The following is a 23,835-nucleotide window of genomic DNA, read 5'->3' as shown; positions in this document are numbered from 1 at the left end:
GATGGCTGTCCTTTCCCTCTGTCTTCACATGGCCTTTTTTCTGTATGGGTCTGTGTCCTCATCTCTTCTTCAAGGACACCAGTCATATTGGATTAGGGCCCACTCTAATGACTTCATTTTAGTGTAAGGACCCTGTCTCCAAACATAGCACATTCTGAGGTAATGGGGGTTAGGACTCCAATATATGAATTTTGGGTGGTCACTATTAGCCCATAACAAATCATCATCTTCCTCCCCTTATCCCAACTACTGGCCTGGTGTCTTCCCCTCCCTTAACTGCTGAATCCCGGTCAGGCTTAGCAGTCTTAGGTCCCTAGTTGCCAGATGTGTGGAGCCAGAGAGAGGAACTAAGTGGTCTCCCCCCAGAAAAGCCAAGAGATAAAGCCCAGAAGCCCTTGAAACAGGGGCTGAAAAGTTGGGCAGACTTGAGGTGGTCATCAGAAGCTGAGGTTTAGATCTGAGGAGTCAGGCAGCCAGAGAGGACACAAATGAGGAACAATAAATCAAAATGGCGACAGGAGGGCAGTCTGGGCCAACACAGGAGTTAGCACACTCTAGCCCATGGCTCTTTCTAGACGTCTGTGCCTTTGGGGCTTGAGATGGAATGGGCTTTAACCCACCCTTACATGATTTATTCAAAATCTGGGCTTTCTCTCCCTTGTTTTGCTGTTTCTAATTCATGATTTTGTGACATTATACACATTGCTTTCTCTGCTCAAAATCCCCTTCTGGGGGCGCCTGGGTGGCACAGTGGTTAAGCGTCTGCCTTCGGCTCAGGGCGTGATCCCGGCGTTATGGGATCAAGCCCCACATCAGGCTCCTCCGCTATGAGCCTGCTTCTTCCTCTCCCACTCCCCCTGCTTGTGTTCCCTCTCTCGCTGGCTGTCTCTATCTCTGTCGAATAAATAAAAATAAAATCTTAAAAAAAAAAAATCCCCTTCTGCCCCACTATTGACCTGGCAGCTCCCCCATGACCTTCCAGATTTCACTAACATGTCACTTCTGATGTAAAGCTTACCCAACTCAGTACATTTTTAATGCAACTGTTCAGAGATCCAACTGAGTTATCAAGTCTCATGAGAATAGAGACACATCTTTGCACTTTTTGAGTCCCCACAGATGGAAGTATCAGCAAATGCTTATCCAGTGAATGTTTTGAATGAGTTGTCTTTGAACTCACTTGGTTTATATGTGCCTTCATGTGTCTCTCATTCTGCCTTGTAAATAGGGAAGCATGCAGTGTTATCTCAATGCCTTAAGTAGTAGAGAAGGTGTAGGGAATGGTTAAGAATGTAGATTCTGACGCCAGGCTGCTTGGGTTTGAGCTCTGACCCCAGTGGTTACTGGTTTGATGCCTGTCTCAGTTTGGGAGGCCTGCCCTAGCCAAGTACCACAAACCAGGTGGCTTCAACACAATTCATTGCTTCCCAGTTCTGGAGGCTAGAAGTCTGAGATCAAGGGCTGGTCCCGCTGAGGGCTGTGACGGAGAGTCTGTGGCAGCCTCTCTCTGAGTGTCCGGTGGTGGTTTGCTGGAGTCTTTGGTGTCCCTTGGCTTCTGCTGCATCACCCTGACCCTCCTCCTTCATCTTCACACGGTCCTCTCTCTGTGTGCATGCCCGTGCCCAAATGTTCTCCTTTTTGGGAGGGAAGGAGAACAGTCACACTGGATTAGGGGCCCCCTCTACCCTACTATGACTTCATCCTGACAGATTACATTGCAGTGACTGTTTCCAAATAAGGTCACGTTCTGAGCAACATGTGAATTTTGGAGGGACACATTCAACCTGTAGCAGTGACTCTTGGCAAATTATCTAATTATTTACTCATTAGTAAAATAGAATAATGAATAATATAGCCTACTTTCTAGGGATGTGTGTGATCAAATGAATTAACATATGTAAGACACTTAAGATAGGGCGTGGCACAAGGAAGCCTGGCATCAGCATCAGCTCTGAGTTTTGTCTGTGTGTGTATCTCCTTCACTAACCTATTGTGGATGGGGACTCTGCTTGGTCCTATTGATAATGGTATCACATCACATACAGTGCAACATACAGCAGGGCACTCCATGCCTGACACCCAGTCTCTGAGCTGAACCAATCAAATGTAAGGCAGGGACAATTCAGCGTGACACCAGGGCTGGAATTCAAAGTCCATCTGCATTTGAGAGATTGTCCCTCTGGTAGATTGCAGTTTATCCTGCCGTTGGCATAGCTGGGTCTCAAAAGGTTGGCCTGGGAGGAATTTGAAACCCCTCCCCTTTCTTGGTTTCTTCCTGAGGTTTCTTGCTTTCTGAGAAGTGCTTAGGGAATGGGGTTTTACATATCCAAATGCTGTTCTGTCTCCAGGTAGAGAGAGCACATTCAGCCTGAGCGGCTTACCTTTAGTTATTGGCATAATTGAAGTCTTCAGTTCTGTGGTTCTCTACTCAGTTGTGATATCATCACTGCAAGGCAGGAAAAAGAAGGGGAGAGCAATGTGATATTTCTTCCTCAGAGGCCTGGGTGGGCCATCTGGCAATCTTTAAATCTGGGTGCCAGATTCAATAACATGCTTTGGGTGACTCTTTAAATGTATTATTCAGGGGAGATGTTGTTTTAACCTCTGTGCTTCACACCACTTCCTAGCTGATGGAAATCTTTTCTCTCCTTTGCTTGAGAATTACGTGGAACACAGCCCAGTAGAGACTAATAAATCAGCAGAAGAATTCCTCAGCTGGTCTGAATAGCAGCTAATGATGAAAAAGGTGGCTGAATGTTTCCTCATCAAGCAAGGACAAGGAAACAATGTGCAGTTGTCATGCAGCAAATTTATGAGGCAGGGTCTGGATCCCAACCGATGCAGCAACTCAGATCTTCCTCTTCTTGCAGCCAAAGTGGGGACCATCTCCATGTGGGAGTCCAGGGGCTGGAATGAAAACCACTTGCATGCGGGACAGTGAGTTTGGCATCCAGCCTTGACTGGGTTGCTTGCTGGTTTCTTGAAATCGACAAGTCATGTCACTTTTCTGGGTCTCAGTTCCGTCTTTTGTACAATGAGGTTGTTGAACTGTCACTGATCATTGAGGTTCCCTTCTGGGCTTTCACTTACTCCATCACGTTTCATAAAGCAGTAGACCCCAGGTCTTTTGTCTCCAGGCTAAATACAATCCCTCTAGTGCCTGACTGCCCCTTCTTTAATTGCTTTTTTGAAGCTCAGTGCCAATATCTGTGTGATATTGTGATGATGTATATAATAAGATATATATTTGGTCTTCTTATTTTTGGCACAGAGCTCCTCTTGAAACCCTTGGAATTTCCTATAAAGTTGTCTTTTTTATGTTAATGAGGTGACTTTTGGGAAGCACCTAAAGAGCGGGGCTGGCTGCCAGTAGAGCCAACCATGTGATTGGAAGACTGAAAATTTCAGTCCCACCCCTGACCTTGGAGGAGAGGAGAGGGGCTGGAGATGGAGTTCAATTGCCAATGACTGAAGATTTAACCAGCCGTGCCTATGTAGTGAAGCCTCTATAATACTCCAAAAGGACAGGGTTCAAAGAGCTTCCAGGTTGGTGGACAGAGGGATATTGGAGAGACCAGTGCCTGGAGAGGGCATGGAAGCCCTGTACCCTTTCCCCGGACCTTGCCTCATGCATCTCTTCCAGTTGTCTGTTCCTGAGTTATCATCTTTTATAATAAACCAGTGGCCTAGTAAGTGAAATATTTCCCTGGGTACTGGGAGCTGCTAGTGAATTAATGGAACCCGAGGAGGGGGCCGTGGGAACGTGCAATCTGTAGCCTGTCAGAAGCACAGGTCACAACCTGGGCTTGTCGCTGGCATCTGAAGGGAGCAGGGCAGTTCTGTAGGACTGAACCCTTAACCTGTGGAATCTGATGCTGTCTCCAAGTGGTGTCAGAATTGGGGTGAATTCTCAGACACCCTGGAGAATTGCTTGGTGCTGGGTGGGAAGCCCCTCCACACACACACATCAGAATTGGGTCCAGGAACCTGAGAATAATCTGTATCTTCTAAATTGCCTTGTCTCAAACTGAACTCAAGCCTTGAATGAGCCCCTGAGCCTGTTTTATGAGTAATTATATGAAACAAGGCATACATGAGGTCAACTCTATTTCTTAATACTGAGAAATTCCCTGAATGGCTCAGCAAAAATGTCTCCACCTGTAAGCTGAAGACTAACCATCATCACTGTGCGTGAGAGTGAAAGGAAAACCTTTCCTAACTCACAGTACTTCGGACACCAAATGTCGGGAGGTTGTTCTCTACCCCAACCAATTTTCCAACTCTCTGGACGCCAACTGGGGTCACATAATCTAGTTCTGACGCCAGCTACCTGGAATCCGTGTCAGTTCCGTATGTTAAGGGCTCAGTCCCACAAGGCCGCCCTTGCTTCAGACACCATCTGTGAATGATGGGACCCCTGGGTACCATATTGTGTCCATATTGGCTCCTAAGTAAGAGGTTCCCACAAATTCACTCCCTTTTGATAATTTGCTAGAACAGTTCAAAAACTTAGGGAAATATCTACTTACATTTATCAGCTTATGTGGACATTATAAAGAACACAGTCGAACAGCCAAAGGAAGGGTCCCAGGCTTAGGAGGTTCGGCCGCTGTGAAGTTGGAACGGACTACCTTCCCAGCACATGGACGCGTTCACCAACACAGAAGCTCTCTGAACCCCATAGCTGGGGAGTTTTTATGGCGACTTCCTCATGTAGGCTGGATTAACTGTCTCCAGCTCCTCCTCCTCCTCCTCTGAGGACAAAGGCTGGGGCAGAAAGGCCCGAGCTTCTGGTCAGTGCTTGATGCTTCTGCCGACCAGCCACCGTCCTGAAGCTGTCCAGGCGCCGCCACGCCTCCTCCCCACTAGAACAAAAGGTGCTCCTATCATCGCCGCCCTCCCTGGGAAATTCCAAGAGATTTAGGAGCTCTGTGTCAGGAACCATGGGCCAGAGACCAAATATGTATACTTCTTATTACATTACACTGTGTTTGTGAAATCTTGGGCATAAAATTGAAATTGAGAGAATGAAATACGAAGAGTGAAAATCATTCCTGGACCTCACCTTTAACTCGGGGCTTCTTAGTAGGAGGACTGGGGTCTTGATAACTGACAGAAACAGATGAAGGGTCTTCCAGGAGTGGATGAGCAGCCGGTCACTTGCTGAAAGAGCTTGCCGGGACACTTGGAGGGGTAACGAATTCGTTAAGGCACCAGCTGGCTGGGGATGAAATTTTCTCTGGCAGGCTTAACTGAGGCAATGTGTGGTTCAGGACTGTCTCGGAAGAAAGATGCTTTGTAAGTGTAGAGTGATCTGGGTCACTGCGCCCAGATTGTGAGTGGATATTTATCTGAAGCAAGAAGGAATGGGATTTGGAAGAAGTTCTGAAACCTCTGGTCTTAACTGAATAATCCCTGCAACAAGGAGACAGAGAAGAAGGAGATACATGCTGATCAAGAGTCTGTGATTTTTAAAGAGTAGAATAAATGTGCTTTTATTCAGCCCTAGTTTCTTAGGAGAGCCCCCAATATGTTTATTCTATAAATCCTTGATACATTTTGTTTCATGATGGAGTTCCGTATAAGCTAACCGTATAAGCTAACGGTCTTCTTTAGAACCACAACCTGCGTTCGGCTGTCATGAATGTCCCTGGTGACTCATAACACTGCTTGATTGACCTTTCGGAAATGTGTGTGGGGGGGGGTTTCATGAGCAGCTTTCTTGGACTGGATGCTCCTCTTCTTACGAAGGACCTAGAGAAAAGGAAATTCAGAATGCCCGGGCCCCATTTCTGTGACCTGCGTGTTTTACCAGCTCTGTACAAAGGAGCAGCCCCGCATACTCAGCTGCGGTCCCCGCAGAGCTCTGTGGACGGGCTGCACGGCGGGGCTTTCTCCACCAGTCGCCACAAGGATAGGCTAAGTATCTGAACTTCACCTTTGAGGAGGAGCCACTGGCAGAGACAAAACATTTGAGGTTTGGTAAAACCTGAGAGAGTTTTTATGGCTACATAACATTTGGTGGAAAATAAAATCCAAATAACCTTCATCCCTTCCTATTTAAATTGTCAGAATGTTGTCTGGTCTGAATTATTTTATAGCCATGTAGATTTTTTTTCAACCAACCTCCCCACTGTTTTGGCCTATGACCAGTTTGCTTGTAGTCTTTATAACATCTCCATCAGCTAGGTCAAGCATGGAATCTGTCAGTCACGTATATATACTAAGGCTCTAACTTCACGTAGTCCTTTCGTGTAAATTTTAAGGTCAGTTTTGCTATTAAAAACTTAAGAGTTTCTTTTATGACCAGTTGCTGTAAAAAAGCAGAGTACTCAGGGTCCCTGGGTGGCTCAGTAGGTTGAGCGTCCAACTCTTGGTTTCAGCTCAGGTCATGATCTCTGCGTCATGGAATCTAGCCCCGAGTCGGTCTCCTTGAGATTCTCTCTCCTCCTCTCCCTACTCCTCCCCCACACTTGCTTGCTTGCTCACTCGCGCACTCTTTCTTTCTAAAATAAATAAATCTTTAAAAAAAAGTAGAATACTCTTAATAGACTTAAATAAATTTGAATTATGCTTTTTCTTATCTATAAAGTAGAAATAATAATGCCGCTGTCACAGAGCTATGGAATAGACGTGTGATAATAAATAAAACACACTTTGTGGAAGGTGAAGATCTATGATCATTCATTTTTACCAAAAGCAAAGCCACTGAAATATGATTATATAAATATAACTAAAACTATAGTTACATAATCATATACTATATACTATTGATATGTCTGCCCAGAGGAAGCAAATGAAAAGTTAGCTTTTATTAATATACTAATATTTAGCATTCCCCTAAAGCCCATAATTATGCTGGAAGCATTCCTTACAGATGGGAAAAAAAATTCCTCAGTGGGGAAACTGACGCATTTGTGTCAGAGGAGGGGTGGGTAGAGGAGGAATGTCTTCACTCTTCCCTATCAGCCCGCCACTGCTGCGTGCTCCCTCGGAGCCCATGAGTAACCAGCTGTAGGAAGCAGAAGTGTAGAAATTGATCTGAGTCCTTAAACCATGAGGTTCTGTTAGGACTGTCATGGTTGAGAGGCCCCTCGGTCTGAACGAGACCTCTAGCATTTATCTGTCGGTTCATCTGCATGGACAGAAAACCCAAACTAACACCGGCTTACACACACAAGAGCTGCTCCCTCGGAGCCCATGAGTAACCAGCTGTAGGAAGCAGAAGTGTAGAAATTGATCTGAGTCCTTAAACCATGAGGTTCTGTTAGGACTGTCATGGTTGAGAGGCCCCTCGGTCTGAACGAGACCTCTAGCATTTATCTGTCGGTTCATCTGCATGGACAGAAAACCCAAACTAACACCGGCTTACACACACAAGAGCTTTTTTTTTTTTTTTTTTTTTTTTTAATCCCATGTGAAGGGAACCGGATGGAGGGAGCCCAAGACAAGGTCGCAGCCCCCCATGATTTAAGTGTGCCTGGCTCCATGCACCTTTCGGCCACATTAGCCTGACACGTGGCTCATAACCCAGAAGTCAGTGCCAGGCTGGCTGCTGGGGCTTCAGCCAACAACTCCGTGTCTTGGAAATGAGATGAATAAAGGGAGGGATCAAAAATGTCTTTCCTTTGCCCCCCCCTTTAGGGAAACTTCCTGGAAGGACCTCTCAACAACTTAGGTTAATATCTCCTCAGCCAGATCGCCATCAGTTAGACACTTGGCTGCCAGAGAGGCTGGCAAATAGAGCACTTTAGTTAGTACATTGTTGCCTCTGGTTATCTAGGCATCTTATTAGGTAAAAAGCAAAACTGGATGCTGGATAGGCAACTAGCAGTTGCCACACAAAATGTAACTTATTTGGGCCTTTCTGGGGGAGGAGTAGACAGTGAAAACTCTTGTCAAGGAATTACTGCTGGTGCCCTGGTTAACTGTCTCCATCCACACTCCCACTTCAACTGGAAACTGATCACTAACAGCCTGGCTCACCCAGCACAGGGAAAGAAGGAGTAATAGCTAGCATCCATTGTGCACTTGCTGTTTGCCAAGCAATGTGTAATCACTTTATAGGCATTAATTGTTACGTCCCAGAGCAACCTCTGAAGTCAGTGCTAATGTTATCCCTCTTCTACATATATGGAAAGTGGGGCTCGCAATTAATCTGACCGAGATTGCTAGAAAGTAGATAAGTAAGACTTGAACTCAGGTCTGTTGTCTCCTAACTACTACACTATACGCCATCAGAAGAGAAGGAAGAAGGAAGAGGAAGAAAGTCAGGAAGAGGGGACAGAATAAATAATGTCCCAGAACTAAAGTGAAAAATGATACATTAAAATAAGATCATTTTTTAAATTTTTATTTATTTTTTTAAAGATTTATTTATTTTGAGAGAGAGCATGGGAAGGGAAGAGGCAGAGGGAGAGAGAAAATCTTAGGCAGATCCCTGCTGAGCATGGAACACGACCTGGGGCTTGATCCCACGACCCTGAGATCATGATCTGAGCTGAAATCGAGAGTCAGATGCTCAACCAACTGAGCCATCCAGGCGTTCCAAGATCATTTTTTTTTAAGTTTGTATGACTTTCCTCAAATATTAAATGAACATGTGTCCAATATTTTACTTAGCTTATGAATGCATAGGCTAGTAAGATGTTAAGCCGTCCAGTGGGGAATTCAGAGAACCACATGCATACAGGCAGTGAGGAATGCTGACAAGGATCTGCAGACAGACACAGGACCCACCTGTCCACAGGGCAGTGATCAATTACATTCCACCAGACACAGCTCCTTTCTGTTTCTGAGGATAAAGGAATGACCCCCGCACAATCATCAGTTTTAGTTACAGAGTTGTAAATAATTCTAAGACACCGAAAGGCAAACATAACCTGCAAGGAATGTATGCCGGACACGGCACTCTGTAACCTTTTTGTCCATCTTAAAGTCTCATAATTTGGGAAAACTTTCCTGGTGTGCCTAAATTACCCTCTCCTGTTAACAGCCAGAGATGCCAGCATTTAGAGACGCTTCAAGAATGTCACCCAAATTCCTTTTACCCATGTACCCTCCATTTACCCGCTGCCAGAGATTAGGAGGGGCAAAGAATGGCCTCTCCTTTTTGAGCTGTCCTAGTGTGTTGGTGATGACTTTCCAAACGAAGATGAAAAATTGAAGCCAAGGCTTCCAGATCACCTTTGGCGAGGTAATTAACCAGTCGTTCCTGGATACCTTCTGCGCACCAGATCCTCTGCTGGGTGAGCAAGGTAGACACGACACCTGCTCTCAGATGGTTACAGCCCACGAGGGAGAACTTACTTCCAGCAGAGGGTAAATAAGCTGGCTCGTAGGAAGTGCAAAGGTGCAGCCCTCCCCCAGCACATACACAGGCAAGGCTGAATTGCTTCTCTAGACATTTTTTAGAGCTTACTTTATAATTTGGTCAAAGCATTCTTTCCAAGCCCAGACAGCTTGACTGCCTCCGTGATGTTCTTCTTCCCCAGTTATTGAGCATTCTGGAACAACATCAGAGGGAAACCACTAAGTGTATTGAAGTTGCCAGTGCGGCTTTTTTTTTTTTTTTTTTTTTTTTTTACTGGCATCCAAACGACAGGATTGGCAACATTTCCCTCGTAAAAACTTCATGTGACTTCTGTCACCGTTAGAGATTGTGCAGTTTTATGGGTGTGTGTACATACTCTCTCAGTACAGAGATGCTCCTGGACATCTCAGACTCCGCCCTGACATCATCTGAAGGAGAAACAAAGAGAAAAATTCCCTTTCTTTGCCTCTCTCTCTCCCCTTCCTTCTGCATCTTTCTCCCTTGCTGGTCATTCTCTGCCTTTCTTACTCTGTATGTTGTCCTAATTTTCCTGGCAACCAGTTCTCCTTTGCAAAGGTTTTTTGCACTCCCATCCCTGGCTGGTTCCTCCTGGGGCCCATTTACTCTTGCTCAGCAGCAAATTTCAGAGGGCCCTGGTTTCTGCACGCTGATAATTAGGCACCCGTGGCCCAGGAGGGGTCTTACGCAGTGCCCAGCATCCACCTTGATCACAGGCAGAAGACAGGTAAGGGAGGGAGAGGGAAAAAGGAGAGACAGGCCTTTCTTAGAGAGGAGCCAAGCCACAATGTTACCATCTCTGGTGAGAGTTAGGGACTACCCTGGTTTAAACACACTGGTAAATGTAATTGCTTTCTTCCAAGTCTGTCGATCCCTTGCGACATGTCCTCGGGTTGGACACTGACCTCCCTAGGACTCAGTTTTCTGATTCATAAAATGATGGACTCAGAACTGGTAGTTAGCCAAGAACTTTAGCTCAAGTATTCTGTTTAAGTAAACTAAAGTCATTGAATTTTTTAACAGTAAGGTTTATATTGCTTTTTTAAATGTTCCAGCAGGTGTTGAAATTGCCCATTAAGGAATGAGATCTGAAAGCAGAGAGTGAAAGAAAGATTAATTAGGTATCCTGCTGTTTGCACGACTGCTCACTGACTTTTTTTTAAAAATTTAAAGTAAGTAATACCTATACATGAGGAAAGGGAATCAGACTGTATAGGAGGGTCTTAAAAAAAAATAACCATCTCCCATCTATCTACCCCACTCATGCCTGCTCACATTTCTCAGTGTTAAGTACTCTGAGTTTCTGGGTTTTTGTTTTGTTGGTTTATTTTTTGTTTTTTGTTTGTTTGTTTGTTTGTTTTAGTTCTTTAGCTGATTATCATGATAATTTTATATCATAATACCCATACTTCTCTTTCCTAAATTATCTACTTTGACTCCTAATATAATCGAAGAGGAAATTTTCTCTTCTGGCACAACTCCCAATTTTCCTTAGTATATTATTTCTAGATTGTTGAGATTTAGACTACTCCACTGAGTCTTTAATGCTTGTAGGTTGTTTCTGAAAATATTAACCCTGCAGAAAAGCATATTAAATATAATGATCATATACATGCCTTTCACCATGGAATCAAGTAGTTTCATTGGACCCGAAGAAAAGAAAATGTAATCCTATTATCACTGAACTCTTGCCACTGCGAGAAGAATGATGTATGTATAAAATACAAGCTTATTTCTGTTCAAATTTCTTCCTTCCTCTAATTTATGTTGTTTCTTTATCTCTATTGTACTTTCTCTTACATTTCTTCCTCTTGACCGATCCCTTGTATTCTTTCATTTGTGATGATTTTAAAACTTTTGAGGCTTTTTGTATCTGAAAATGTTTTCTGTTCCATCACACTTTTTCGATTTGGGGCTAGGTACAAAATTCTAAGCTCAAAAAGTCACTTTCCCTCAGAACTTCCTTCATTATCTGCTAATGTCTTATGTTGCTGATAAGAATTCTGGTCTCAGTAGGATTCTTGTTCATTTGAGGTGATTTTTTTTTTTTTGTTATGTTAGTTACCATACAGTACTTCATTAGTTTTTGATGCAGTGATTTTTTTTTTAACTTTGAAAGTTTTGGTGATCTTTGTCTTTATTCCTAGGTTGTCAAATTTGCCATAATGTATCTTGATGTGAGTTAACTTTTGTTAAAATTCCAGTATAATTAATGTACAATGTTATATTGGTTTCGGGTGTATAATACAGTGATTCAACAATTCTGTCCATTCCTCAGGGCTCATTGTGATAAGTATGCTCTTCATCCACATCATCTATTTCACTCTCCCCCCCACGCACCTCCCCTCTAAAAAACCATCAGTTTGTTTTCTATAATAGTCTGTTTTTTGGTTTGTCTTTTTTTTTTCTTTGTTCGTTTGTTTTGTTTCTTAAATTCCACGTCTGAGTATTTGTCTTTCTCTGAGTGACTTATTTCTCTTAGCATTTATATCCACTAAACCCATCCATGTTATCGCAAATGGCAAGATTTAATTCTTTTAACGGCTAAGTAATAGCCCATTATATATATAAATAATACACACACCCACCATCTCATCTGTTGATGGACACTTGGGTTGCTTCCATATTTTGGCTATTATAAATAATGCTGCAATAAACATAGGGGTGCATATCTCTTTTTGAATTAGTGTTTTCATATACTTTGGGTAAATAGCCAGTAGTGTCATCACCAGATCATAGGTTAGTTCTATTTTTAGCTTTTTGAGGAACCTCCATACTGTTTTCCACAGAGGCTGCCCCAGTTTGGATTCCCACCACCACTGCATGACGGTTCCTTTTTCTCCACATCCAACACTTGTTGTTTCTTGATTTTTTGGTTTTAGCCATTCTGACAGGTGTGAGGTGATATTGTGGTTTTGATTTGTGTTTCCTTGACGATGAGTGACGTTGAGCATCTTTTCATGTGTCTGTTGGCCACCTGGATGTCTTCTTTGGAGAAATGTCTGTTCACATCTTCTGCCCATGTTTTAAATTGGATTATTTGATTTCTTGGTGTTGTGTAGGTTCTTTATATATTTTGGATACTAACCCAGTATCAGATAAATCATTTGCAAATATCTTCTCCCATTCACAGTCTAACTTCTTAAACTATCCACTCTGCTTCACAGTGGGCTCTTTCAATATGAAGACTAATATCTTTCTTGAATTCTGGGATTATTTTTTTCTATTTTTACTTAACTATTATGTCCATATCAAGTTGACTATCCTTTTATGGCTTCTATCTTTTTGAGTTTGCTCTACATTCTCAGATTTCCTCAAATTTATCTTACAGATCACTATCTTGGTCTTAAACTTTGTCAACTCACCAGTTGAATTATTTTCTAGCCATCATATTCTTAATTTTATAGCAGCCTGTTCTTATTTTATGTCTATAAAATCTCTCCTCTCTAAAGCTGGCAATTAAAAAAATAGTTATCTCTTTCTTCTTGGAGTCATTCATTCTACTTGTTAATCTCCAACTTTCACTTTCATGCTATTTATTTTCCTCCAGTATCTAGAGATCCTTGTTTACTGGTTCTTAGTTGATGAATGAAGAACTAGGTTGTGTAGTCCAGATCATTAGTATGAGTCTGTGTTTCCAACAGGCCTCTCTGCTAAGAAGGAGAGCAGACCAAAGCCTTTGCCTGATGGGAAGAGATGTTGACAGGTGAGCTTCCCTGGATGAATATGTGGATGTGGAGCTCATTGGTAGCCTAGGGACCTGTACTACTGTCAACATAAGAGCTTAATCCTCAGTAATGGAACTTTGGGTGGTGCTGCCTCAGTGTTCTCCCCTCAGAGTCCAAAACTGGAATCCACAGTTATCCCACACGTGCCTCTGTTTCTTTTTCTGGCTTCAATATCCACACTAGGATCTCTACAAAGATATGTCACAAGAAGCAGTAGTAAGAACTTTAGCTGTGGATGAAACCCAGTGATGTCAGTCTCGCAGAGACCATATACTTAAGATGGGAGGAAGAAGAACATACTCTCCCACATGATCGTCCTGTGAGCTGCAGCTGCTCTTGGCATTTGCTGATTCAAAATTTGGGTTTTTCTCCCAACCTCCCTTACAGAAAACCTTACTTAGCTGTGATATTTGGGGGTATAAAATAATGTGTTCTATTTCCCCCAAATTCAGTCCAATCCAGTCTGCCTTCTGTCTTCTAGAATTCCCTCAAACTTTCTCCTCCCTTGCCATCTTTTTTTAAGTGAATATGCAGTTAAGATTTCTTTCTAATTCATATCATTTCCTGTATTTCTGTGCAATCTCAGAAGTATATCTGCTTAAGGAGCACCTGGGTGGCTCAGTCAGTTAAGCATCCAACTCTTGGTTTCAGCTCAGGTCATGATCTCAGGGCTGTGAGATTGAGCCCCGTGTTCGGCTCCACACTCAGCATGGAGTCTACTGGAGATTCTTTCTCTCCCTCACCCTCTGCTCCTCCCCCTGCTCCTCCCCCTGCTCATGCACTCTTGCTCTCTCTCTCTCTTTCTCTCTCAAATAAATAAATAAAATCTTTTTTTTAAAAAAGAAACATTTGCTTAGATCTCTGCTTTTACTAACACTTTACAGAAAAATCACTTTGCTGTTTTTATAAAAATAGTATCTTATCACATTATCTCAAGCAATTTGAAAACTTAACAAAGAAGAAAATTTTAAGCCACCATAATAATCATTTATACTAGATGAACAGCATTCCATACGTTTTTCTCTGAGAATATACAAAGAGAAGAATGACTAGAGAGAAATACTTCTAGGAAAACAGATTATGTGATCTGTAGTATTTTAAATAAAAAGTATTCAGTTTAATCCAATTTTATTAAATTTAACAGAAGGAAAAGAAACTGAAATAAAAGAAGAGAAATTGCTTACCTTTAAGTAAGTGTTTCTTCAACCAAAGAGAAATTACTTCCTAAAGGATTACTTTAAAATTATAGAAAACATTAATAAATTAGAATAGTTCTTGGGATGCCTGGGTGGCTCAGTTGGTTGGGCTACTGCCTTCAGCTCAGGTCATGATCCTGGAGTCCTGGGATCGAGTCCCTCATCGGGGCTCCCTGCTCAGTGGGGAGTCTCCTTCTCTTTCTGACCCTCCCCCCTCTCATGCTCTCTCTCTCTCTCATTCTCTCTCTGTCAAATAAATAAATAAAATCTTAAAAAAGGAAATTAGAATAGTTGTTTTTTTAACCTCATGATAAAGATTTATTTCTTGTGAAAAAATGCAAAAAAATGAAGTCATCAACACCCTCATATTCTTCCTTTCTCTTTTGTTAGTTACATATTGTTTTTATACTGTCAAGGTGTGATGTGATTCTCACTGAAATATAACTAAAATTCATGTAATTTTTTAGTATTTGTTCCATAATTAAATGGATCCATTTTTAACCATGTGTCTTCTTATTATAGCTTCTTATGACTGAATTCTTTATTTAATTCCTCTCTCAATTATGTGAATTTTTTTTTTCTTTCTGACAAATCATTTTTTGAAGAAGAGCTTATGTGTGCTATGCCCTGAGTTCTTTCATGTTGGAAATGTGAATAGCATTTTCTCTAGATTTAATCTTCTTTTGGTCATATTTTTTTCTTCTAAATTTTGTAAAAAATTCTTAAAAATGCATGTGACTAGAGAGGAGTCTAATGGCAGCCTGACTTTCTTTCACTTTTAAAGTGATTTATTTTTCTGCTTAAGTGCTCAAGGAATTCATTCTTTTTTCTTGAAATCCAAGATCTTAAGCAGAATGTATTTCCATGTGACTATTACTGTATAAAATTTTCCAGTCACTACTGTGTATTTTTCCTGTTGACAGACTGGTTTTTATTTCAGGGGGATTTTCATCTATTTTTCAGCGATTTTTCTTTTGCATTCTATTTTCCTATATTTCTGAGACATAATTTCCTTTATTGATGCTTTGTTTTGATCTGTCTTCCATGTCTGTTCGTTTCTTTCTGATTGCAGAAATCAGTTTGCCCTACTTAATCTGCATGCATTATGATTATCTCAAACTTCTCTGTTATTACCTTAACCTTAAACTTACTCTTACAAAATATTTCACGCATACAAAAGAAGAGGTGAATGTAAGTGTAAGGTATGAAGAATACTAACCAAATGAGCACATACATTCCTGCAACCCAGTGGAAGAACTAGACCAATCTAAAATTCCTATTTCCCTTTCCCCAGTTCCATGCCTTCCCTTCACTCTCAAAAGTTACCAATATTTAAAGTTCTGTGTTTAGCGTAGAAAAGTTTAAAAATATAATTTAGTATATCCTAATCAATATAGTTTACTTTTGAATATATTTGACCTTTTTTAATAAAAGAAATCATGCTATAATATTCTTCAGCAGCCTGCTTTTTTCCCCCTAAAACTTTGTTTGTGAAATTAATTTATGTTAACACATGGACCTCTGGTTCTTTCTCACTGTTTAATACTATTCCTAGTTTGGGCATGCCACTATTTATTCATTCACTTCCCTGTCAGTAGTTACTTCTGGCTTATAGTAAATTTTTATCTTATCATTACCAATATTATTATTAAAAATTTAGTATAGCTTATCTTGTATATGTGTTCAAATATTCCTCTAGAGTGTGTATTTCTAGGTGGTGATATTTTTGAGTTACAGAATGAACACTTCTTCAGCTTTATTGATTTCAAATGGTTACAAATAATTTGAATGCCGTATATTTTCTTCCTGCATATTATGTATTATTCCATAATTGTGTTGCTCTACTTCTTGATTTGTTTCTTTGCGCCAAAATCTCTCATTTAATCTCATTTCTATTGCCTTATCATCTTGTCTTCAAACTCTTGTTTAATTTCATCTATATTCTCTTTGATTGATAAATTTCTCTATACTTTCTCATTTGATTTGATCCTTGAAATGACATTGAGGGGATTGGTGCTATTATTATGCTCATTTTCTAGATGAATAAAAGGACTTACAAGAACTTATGTGTCTTGGCCACAGTCATACAGCTAATAGGTGGAGAATCCAACACTAGTACCCAAGTCTTTCACCTCCAGAACACTGGCTCCTTCCTCCTCTTTGAGACAGAATATAATTAAATACTCTTGTGTAGTGTAGCTTCTAAGCCTAATTAAGCTTCCATACTGAACAAGCAAGCAACACATATTTAACACATGTAACTCAATGAAAAACCTCCTAAGTGAGACAAGAATGGCAGCATACCAAGTGAAATTATTACCCTGATCTACCTTGGAAGTTACAGTGATATAAAAGGATAAATTCTGCTGCCACCACCTAAAGTGCGTGCATACACGTGCATGCATATGAGTGCATGTGTGCACGTGTATGCACGCACACGCACGTGCATGTGTGCACACAGCTTAAGCAACTAATGCAAGTGACAGAAACGTGGGCAGGTTTTTTAAACCCAGTGCAATTACAAGGAAATAGGAGCAAAACAAGGATGTGATGTGGGTTGAGTTGTACCTTGATGGTGTCCGGGGGAGAATAGCCTTTAGTGGAGCCTCCCTTTTTCCTGAACTCTTAGAGAAGGACCAGGTCACACAGGAAAACTCTATACAGCAGTGAACATGGTAGATGATGGAGCCTTCCTCTGGGCTAGCGGCCTTTTTCAGTACATGGAGGGATGTATTGAGGCTCATTTCTTTCCTGGAAAGGATAGTCCTACTGAATTTCAGTTTTGGAAGAATGGTGTATGAAGTGACAGGCTAGCACAAAATTTCTGTACTGAGAATGTTGTAAAGCAAAAGTGAAGGAAGGCAGCAGCATTGACTCAGAGAATAGAGTGGGTCTGATATCCAGAATTAGCTATTCTCATGGCTTAGAGCTAATATTGGTTGAATATATGTCCTGTTTTCAGACATCTTTGTCAAAGAGGTGTATTCAAACTTAGGATTATCAAATAAACTCCTTTCCTTGTTTCCCAAAGATTGTTCCGCAGGAGATAAATGTTCAGTGAGAAAAAGAACTGCAAAGTAACCAGATAGCTCGCATGTCTTTGATTTAACCAAGCCAAACAGTTTTCTTTTCTGTAAAATGCTTCAAAGCAATTAATATGCTAATGGATTCTGAATTTGTAAGAGGGATATATGTTCTAGAGAAGTTCCAAAATTATTTGATTATGAAGCTCTTATGTTTGTGGGCTCCAGGAATATATTTGGGGGGAAATTTGGCTTTCTTCCAATCATAAAATATTAGCACTCAAAGGAGCCTGAGAACAACTCCAGTTTTAAACTTTAATTTTGCAAGGAGGGAAACCAAAATTTATAGGGTTTAAGTGACTTGCCCGAGGTCACACAGCTCTTTGGTGGTAAAGGCAGAACTAGAATTCCTATCTTCAGATTCCTGATCTAATGTTCTTTGAATCCGGCCCACAGTAAATGAAGTCACGTGATGCAGTAACTTACAGCCAGGCCTATTTGCTCACTTCCATAAACGTGGTATTTCCTTCTTTGTCAGTGAAAATAATGAAGCTCAAAATTCTTTCTTGTGAATCCCAAATTGCCCTTCTGATATCTCATACAATCCTCTCTCCAAAGTCTTGTTATATCTCTGATGTTCCTGAGGGTTCAGTAGCCTAGGATTATTTTCTGTAAATTCCCCAGAGTAATATCATGCTCACTTGGATATCCTTTCTTATTGGTCCCTGCAGCAAAACTTAGAGAAGCTCCCCTTCCAGCATTCTGGTCCAAGTGGATGAGACAGTTTTATATACTGATATGTGGACAGTCTCATACCCCACAAGCAGAATTTAGAGAGGGCTTAAAATAGAGAAGTGGAATCCCTTTGTGACAGGCAATGGAGCAGTGTGTATCAGAAACCTTTAAAATTTCCATACTCATTAAATTTGAAGGAAGCAATGGGAAGTATGCTTCCATATTTAACTGTATTATTTGTCAATGCGCTATTGTCATAAGGAAAAATTTAATATAACCTGAATGTCCAATAACATGGTGTTGATTAAATGCATCAAGGTATTCTATGAAATACTATATAGCTTGTAGAAATTTTTTGGTAAAAAACTTTATGGAATGATATTTAGTACTGAACTTCCTAAGAGGTATGCCAGGAATGAGATATCGATGCTCTTTGTCCCCATGGGAACTAGTCAGGATCTGCTGTGGCCTGAACTCCAGCTCAAATATCTCAAGCTGCCAAACAAAATATTACACATTTTTATAAACATAGATATACTCACATGTCTGCTAAGGAATATACTTTGCCTGCATCTGGACAGGGCAATACAAATGATCTTTATTTTCATGTTTTTGCTCATCTGCATTTCTCTTTTTTGTGAAAGGTATTACTTAATAAAAATAATAGACAATAATAATAATTTTAACACTTACATAGCCCTTGCTATGCTTTATCTTGTTTTATCCTCAAGCAGGCCTATGAAGTAGGAGCTACTATTGTTCTTTTTATTATATAAGTGCTATTTTTAAATTCCATATTTGAAGCTATTAAGAACTGGACAAGTTGATGCAGGCAGAAAGGAAAAAGTGGAAATGAGACGTATCTGGAACGTAGAAATAAGAAAACACAGTTACTAATTGTCTATGGGAAGTAACTTTTGCCCCCAGGATATTGAGGATTATTGTATTCATGACCAAAACAGAATCAAGGAAATACAAGATGATATAGAAATCTTAAGAAAGCCTAGAGGAATGGTTAGTTTTCCAGAAGAAGCTGAGGCGGGCTCTTTACTTGTTGATACTGAGATGACAACGCATGTTGGTGGAAACGTCCAGTGATGATGGAGCTCAGGTGAGACAGAGAACCTAAGCATGTGGTTGGGCGCTCGTCCACACTGGAGCCCCAGGAGAGCTGTGCACAGGAATGGATCCTCCTGAGAAGAGAATGTGCCCAGAAGAGCAGGACGCCACCAGCTCTAACCTTTAGGCTTTGTCTCCACAGGGGAGAACCTCACGAGCCCCATGAACTAGGCTTCCATGTGTGGAAAGATGAGAGAACGGGAATTCCGAGAATCCTTGGGCATGGGTCAAGGTTGACAGTGGATGACATGTTCAAACACTATTCTTCGTTGTTTTTCCTTAGATCGGAGATTAATTTATTTCTTTTTTAAAAGTATAAATAGAAAAGACACTTAATAAGCTTCTGGGCATGTGTTGGTGAGCTGCACCCTAGCAGGAGGGCTCACGGTGAAAGGTGCCATAGCTCTGCGAAGCAGTGATCAGAAATGGAAAAGACACAACTGACTCATGACAAATGCCTGGTGTGCTGCATTTATGATGAAGAAAGAGATCAAGTTACGAAAATGCAAAATGGAAGGTCTCTGCGTATAAATACAATGAGCAAAGCTCTAAGAGTCTCAGGGAGCCACAACTTGAACAGGAGTGTGCTGTATATATATGTATGCTGGGGCATTCAGGGTGTTTATTAGGAAATATATTTTTCAGGCAGTAGAAAGACATAAATGTAATAATGCAATTTCTTTGTCATATTTGGCATTAAGAAGAAATATATTAGAAATATAATAAATACATATCTCTTCAAGGTCCCAGGTTTAAGGGAATTCAAAGTTATTAAATAGAATGCAGAGGACACCAAAGAAAAATGAGTACATAACTGTAAAATATGCTTCTAAAGAAAGGTTAATGAACATGCTATTATTTATTTTTGGAATCAAAAGACCAAAGGATAATTTAATGAGGGTCAGGATCATTAATTTGTGCAAGATTATTGTACAGTGCTTTTTGGCGTCTTCATTCCAGGTAGAATGATGGGAAATAAACTGAAACCGTTAATTAAAAAACAATTCCCCCGGGGCGCCTGGGTGGCACAGCGGTTAAGCGTCTGCCTTCGGCTCAGGGCGTGATCCCGGCGTTATGGGATCGAGCCCCACATCAGGCTCCTCCGCTATGAGCCTGCTTCTTCCTCTCCCACTCCCCCTGCTTGTGTTCCCTCTCTCGCTGGCTGTCTCTCTCTCTGTCAAATAAATAAATAAAATCTTTAAAAAAAAAAATTCCCCCCAAAGTACATGTGCATATACACGTACACACACACGCACAGACAATACCTGCTCAGCCACTGCACGTGCACACGTGTGTTTGCCTAGAGCATCTGGAGGGGTGTACACCCAAGTATTGATAGTTATTACTCATATGTGCTACAGTTACAGGTGTTTTTATTTCTTTCAGATGTGTATCTTCGAAGTTATCTATAGTAAACATGAAGTATGTGTACAATAAGAAGAATCAGTTTATTTTTTAAAGCAATTTATAGACACAGATATGTCAGTTCCCTCTCATCCCTATCACTAGGTCAACCCTTAATCTGTAAAACTTTTTTTTTTTTTTTTTTTTTGGTTAGAGTCTGTATAACAGTCCTGGTCCCCTGTTTTATCTTTCTCAGTTGCTGGTGAAAAATAACCACCTTTCCGACAAGATCATTGTTGTACCAGGGAAAATTGAAGACATCTCTCTTCCTGAGGCTGTGGATGTGATCATTTCCGAACCGATGGGATACATGCTGTTTAATGAAAGGATGCTGGAGAGTTACCTTCATTCCAAAAAATGGCTGAAAGCAAACGGTGAGTTGGCCAATTCCTGGTTCAGAAGAGAAGCTGACTTTGCCATAAGAGGTTGGCATCCTCTTTGCCCCATATTTAATGTTGGACAGAAAGGAGGAGAGGGCATTTCTGTTACACCAGTTTTTTTTTTTTCTCATCTTAATCTTCCACAAGAGATGAGCGAGTCTCCAGCCATAACACCATCGGTGGGAGGTAGCGTGCTGCATGGTATTAAATATGGTACAGAGGACCAGTTCAGAGCTATGTGTTTCTGTCCTGTTTCTATCACTTTCTTCCTCAATGAACTTCAGCTACCACTTGACCTTTTGACTTTGGTTTCCTCACCCGTATTTTAAAAATAATCTCTAAAAAAATAATCGCTAAAGCCCCTTTAAGTGTTGGCTTTCTATAATGTGAGAAACTCTCTGAGATCTGTTTGTTCTTTCTGACATATTCTTCTCCTACCGTGTCTCCCTTTTCCTATGATCAGTACGTATAACTGAGATAATAATATAAAATCCAGTATTCTTTTTGTGCTTATCAGGTGTCTACATGTGCTAATCAATCTGCATACACTAACTTATGAAAACCTTCCCAAGGGTGAGTGATGGAGGTTTTTCATGTATTTGAAAGGTCAGTCCTAAGGTTCTGGGTGATTCTACACTCCTTCCACAGGGGACGTTTGGCAGTGTCTGGAGACATTTTGGGTTGTCAGAGTGGGGGAGGGGTGGTATTGTCATCCAGTGGGAGAAGCCAGGTGAGCTGCTCAACATCCTTTGGGGTACAGAACAGACCTCCATCCCATCAAAAAGTTATCTAGCCCCAAATGTCAACAGTACCAGGATTGAGACCTGGCTTCCTGGGAGGCACCATTCCCATCCCTGATTTATGAAGAGAAAATTGAGGCAGAGGGGGAGAAAGCGACTCAGCAAGGACACACTTCTGGTAAATGACAGAGCAGGAATTCGAACCCAGGTCTGTCTGACCCTGAAGCCCACACTCACGACTCCTGAACACACGCTACCTTTCCACCCTTTACTAGAGAGAGTGGACACATTTTCACAGAATGTTTTTTCAACCGAAGCATAGAAAGTAACTGGCCAGTTTTAAAAGTGGCAGCTCCCGTTAGAATTGTGGCACCTTCCTAGTGACGTGGCTCCCTGCCTTGATAGCCAGTGAAGACAAAATGGTGACCACCACGCAGCTCTGACTTAGCACGTTATGCGGTGTACACTCACTGGTGTGTGCATGTAAGCAAAGCTTGAGGTGCGTCTGTAATTTCCTGCGTGCTTCAAAATATAGGGATTCAGAGATCGGCACTTAAAAAAAAACTCATGCAAAAATAAATAAACAGGCAAAGTGTACCTAATGTCACAAACTTCATTAGCATGCCTGTGGTAGAACAGCCTAGGATGGTCCTGGAAGCCTTGGGTTTATGTGATGAAATTGAACTGTGGGAGTGACCATAAAGGAAAAGACTGCTCAGATTTCCTACTTAGTGCCCCTCAGAAAGAATTTTTATATTTTTGTCTGGATTTCTTTTTTTCAAATGGCTAGGTACTTGGCCATTGGTGAGTTTCTGAACATGGTTAATTCATGTGCATCTATGGAGCCCCTCTGAGCTGAATATTTAGACTCAATTTCTGGCACTCCTTCCCCCCCCCCCGATATTTGACATAGATATGAAACTTTTACCGGGCTGTGTATCTTTAACTAGACAAGGGGAAATGAATACTGATTTATCTTCTTTTTAACCTGTGTGTTCCTGAGGGCAGGAGGCTTGATTTTTTTCTAATTATTTTTTTAAGACTTTATTTATTTATTTGTCAGAGAGAGAGAGAGCACATGAGCACAAGCAGGGGGAGCAGCAGGTAGAAGAGAGAAGCAGGCTCCCCGCTGAGCAGGGAACCCAATGCAGGACTCAATCCCAGGACCCCTGGGATCATGACCTGAGCTGAAGGCAGACACCCAACCAACTGAGCCACCCAGGCACCCTATTTTTTCTAATTATTTTTATTGTTCATCAAAATAAGGTGTAATTTACAACATCAAATAATGATAAAAAGACTTCTAATGAAAAATAGTAACCCCCTGTCATGCCTCTTCCTGTCCTGAGACTGCTCCCTGAAGCCTTTCCCTTTGCGCTCCGTTCGGGACTTCCTCCATTACTTACCTACATATTTCGATACAAAATTATCATACTACTATTTTCATCTCTCTCTGGTTGAGAAATTTGCTCTCCTACGTAGCATTTTCTTCCCTGCTGGAGGCACCCTCACTCCCCGCCCCCGTTTTCTCAATATATTTATGCAGGTCTTCAATCCCTTTTCCAAACCCTCAGCCAGATGGGTTTCCGAATCCAGATTCTGGAAGACTTTGGAAAGGGAGTACAGTCCTATACCGTGGACGACTTAATGCCTGCAGCGGCATCTCAGGCAGCACTCCGTACTCAAACACATTACATTTCTGCCACAGACCGTATGAATATGGATACCAAGTGGGATAAATAAAGACTGTAAATAAACTCATGTCCGTTCAGGTCAGGTTTTGCCGTCAGATGATGGTGCTGCAGACGTACAAAAATCAGTTACTTCACAGAGCTTTTGGGACCCAATTTAATATAAAGAAATATGGACAGGGACCATCATTTGGTTAAATCAGTAATCCTGTTTAGGTTATTAGGATAATGTCCGTCTTGTTTGGTGCCGAGTCAGCTGGTATAGTGGGTGCATAGCGTCTTGGATTTTCTCATGCAACCTTCTGTTTTTCTCAGAATTATTTTTCATTAGCTTGGTTTTCACATAGTCATGACTAATTAATTCCATGCTCTGAGAGGTCTGACAGATCCTATCAATATTTAGTCCATGGGAGCCTTCGTCCTGTGGATGCTCTGTCCTCCTCTCCCACACGTGGCGTGGTTGTTCTCCAGCCCGGCCATACGCCGCC

The 23,835-nt window shown here is 41.3% G+C and overlaps 1 protein-coding gene across 2 annotated transcripts in view; it reads left to right on the top strand.

Annotated features, from left to right (window-relative positions):
- LOC103663326 (histone-arginine methyltransferase CARM1-like) overlaps positions 1-23,835 on the top strand; it is a 252,783-nt gene that overhangs the window by 193,513 nt on the left and 35,435 nt on the right. For both annotated transcript variants that reach the window (XM_040620292.1, XM_040620293.1), the window contains exon 6: positions 20,733-20,910. In XM_040620292.1, coding sequence (XP_040476226.1) covers positions 20,733-20,910 — 178 coding nt within the window. The remainder of the gene's footprint in view (positions 1-20,732; positions 20,911-23,835) is intronic.

The sequence above is a fragment of the Ursus maritimus genome, unplaced genomic scaffold, assembly GCF_017311325.1.
Source record: "Ursus maritimus isolate PB19 unplaced genomic scaffold, ASM1731132v1 scaffold_34, whole genome shotgun sequence".
NCBI classification, from domain to species: Eukaryota; Metazoa; Chordata; class Mammalia; order Carnivora; family Ursidae; genus Ursus; species Ursus maritimus.
The sequence above is the reverse complement of the archived record's forward strand: the minus strand, read 5'-3'. Positions and strand labels throughout refer to the sequence as shown.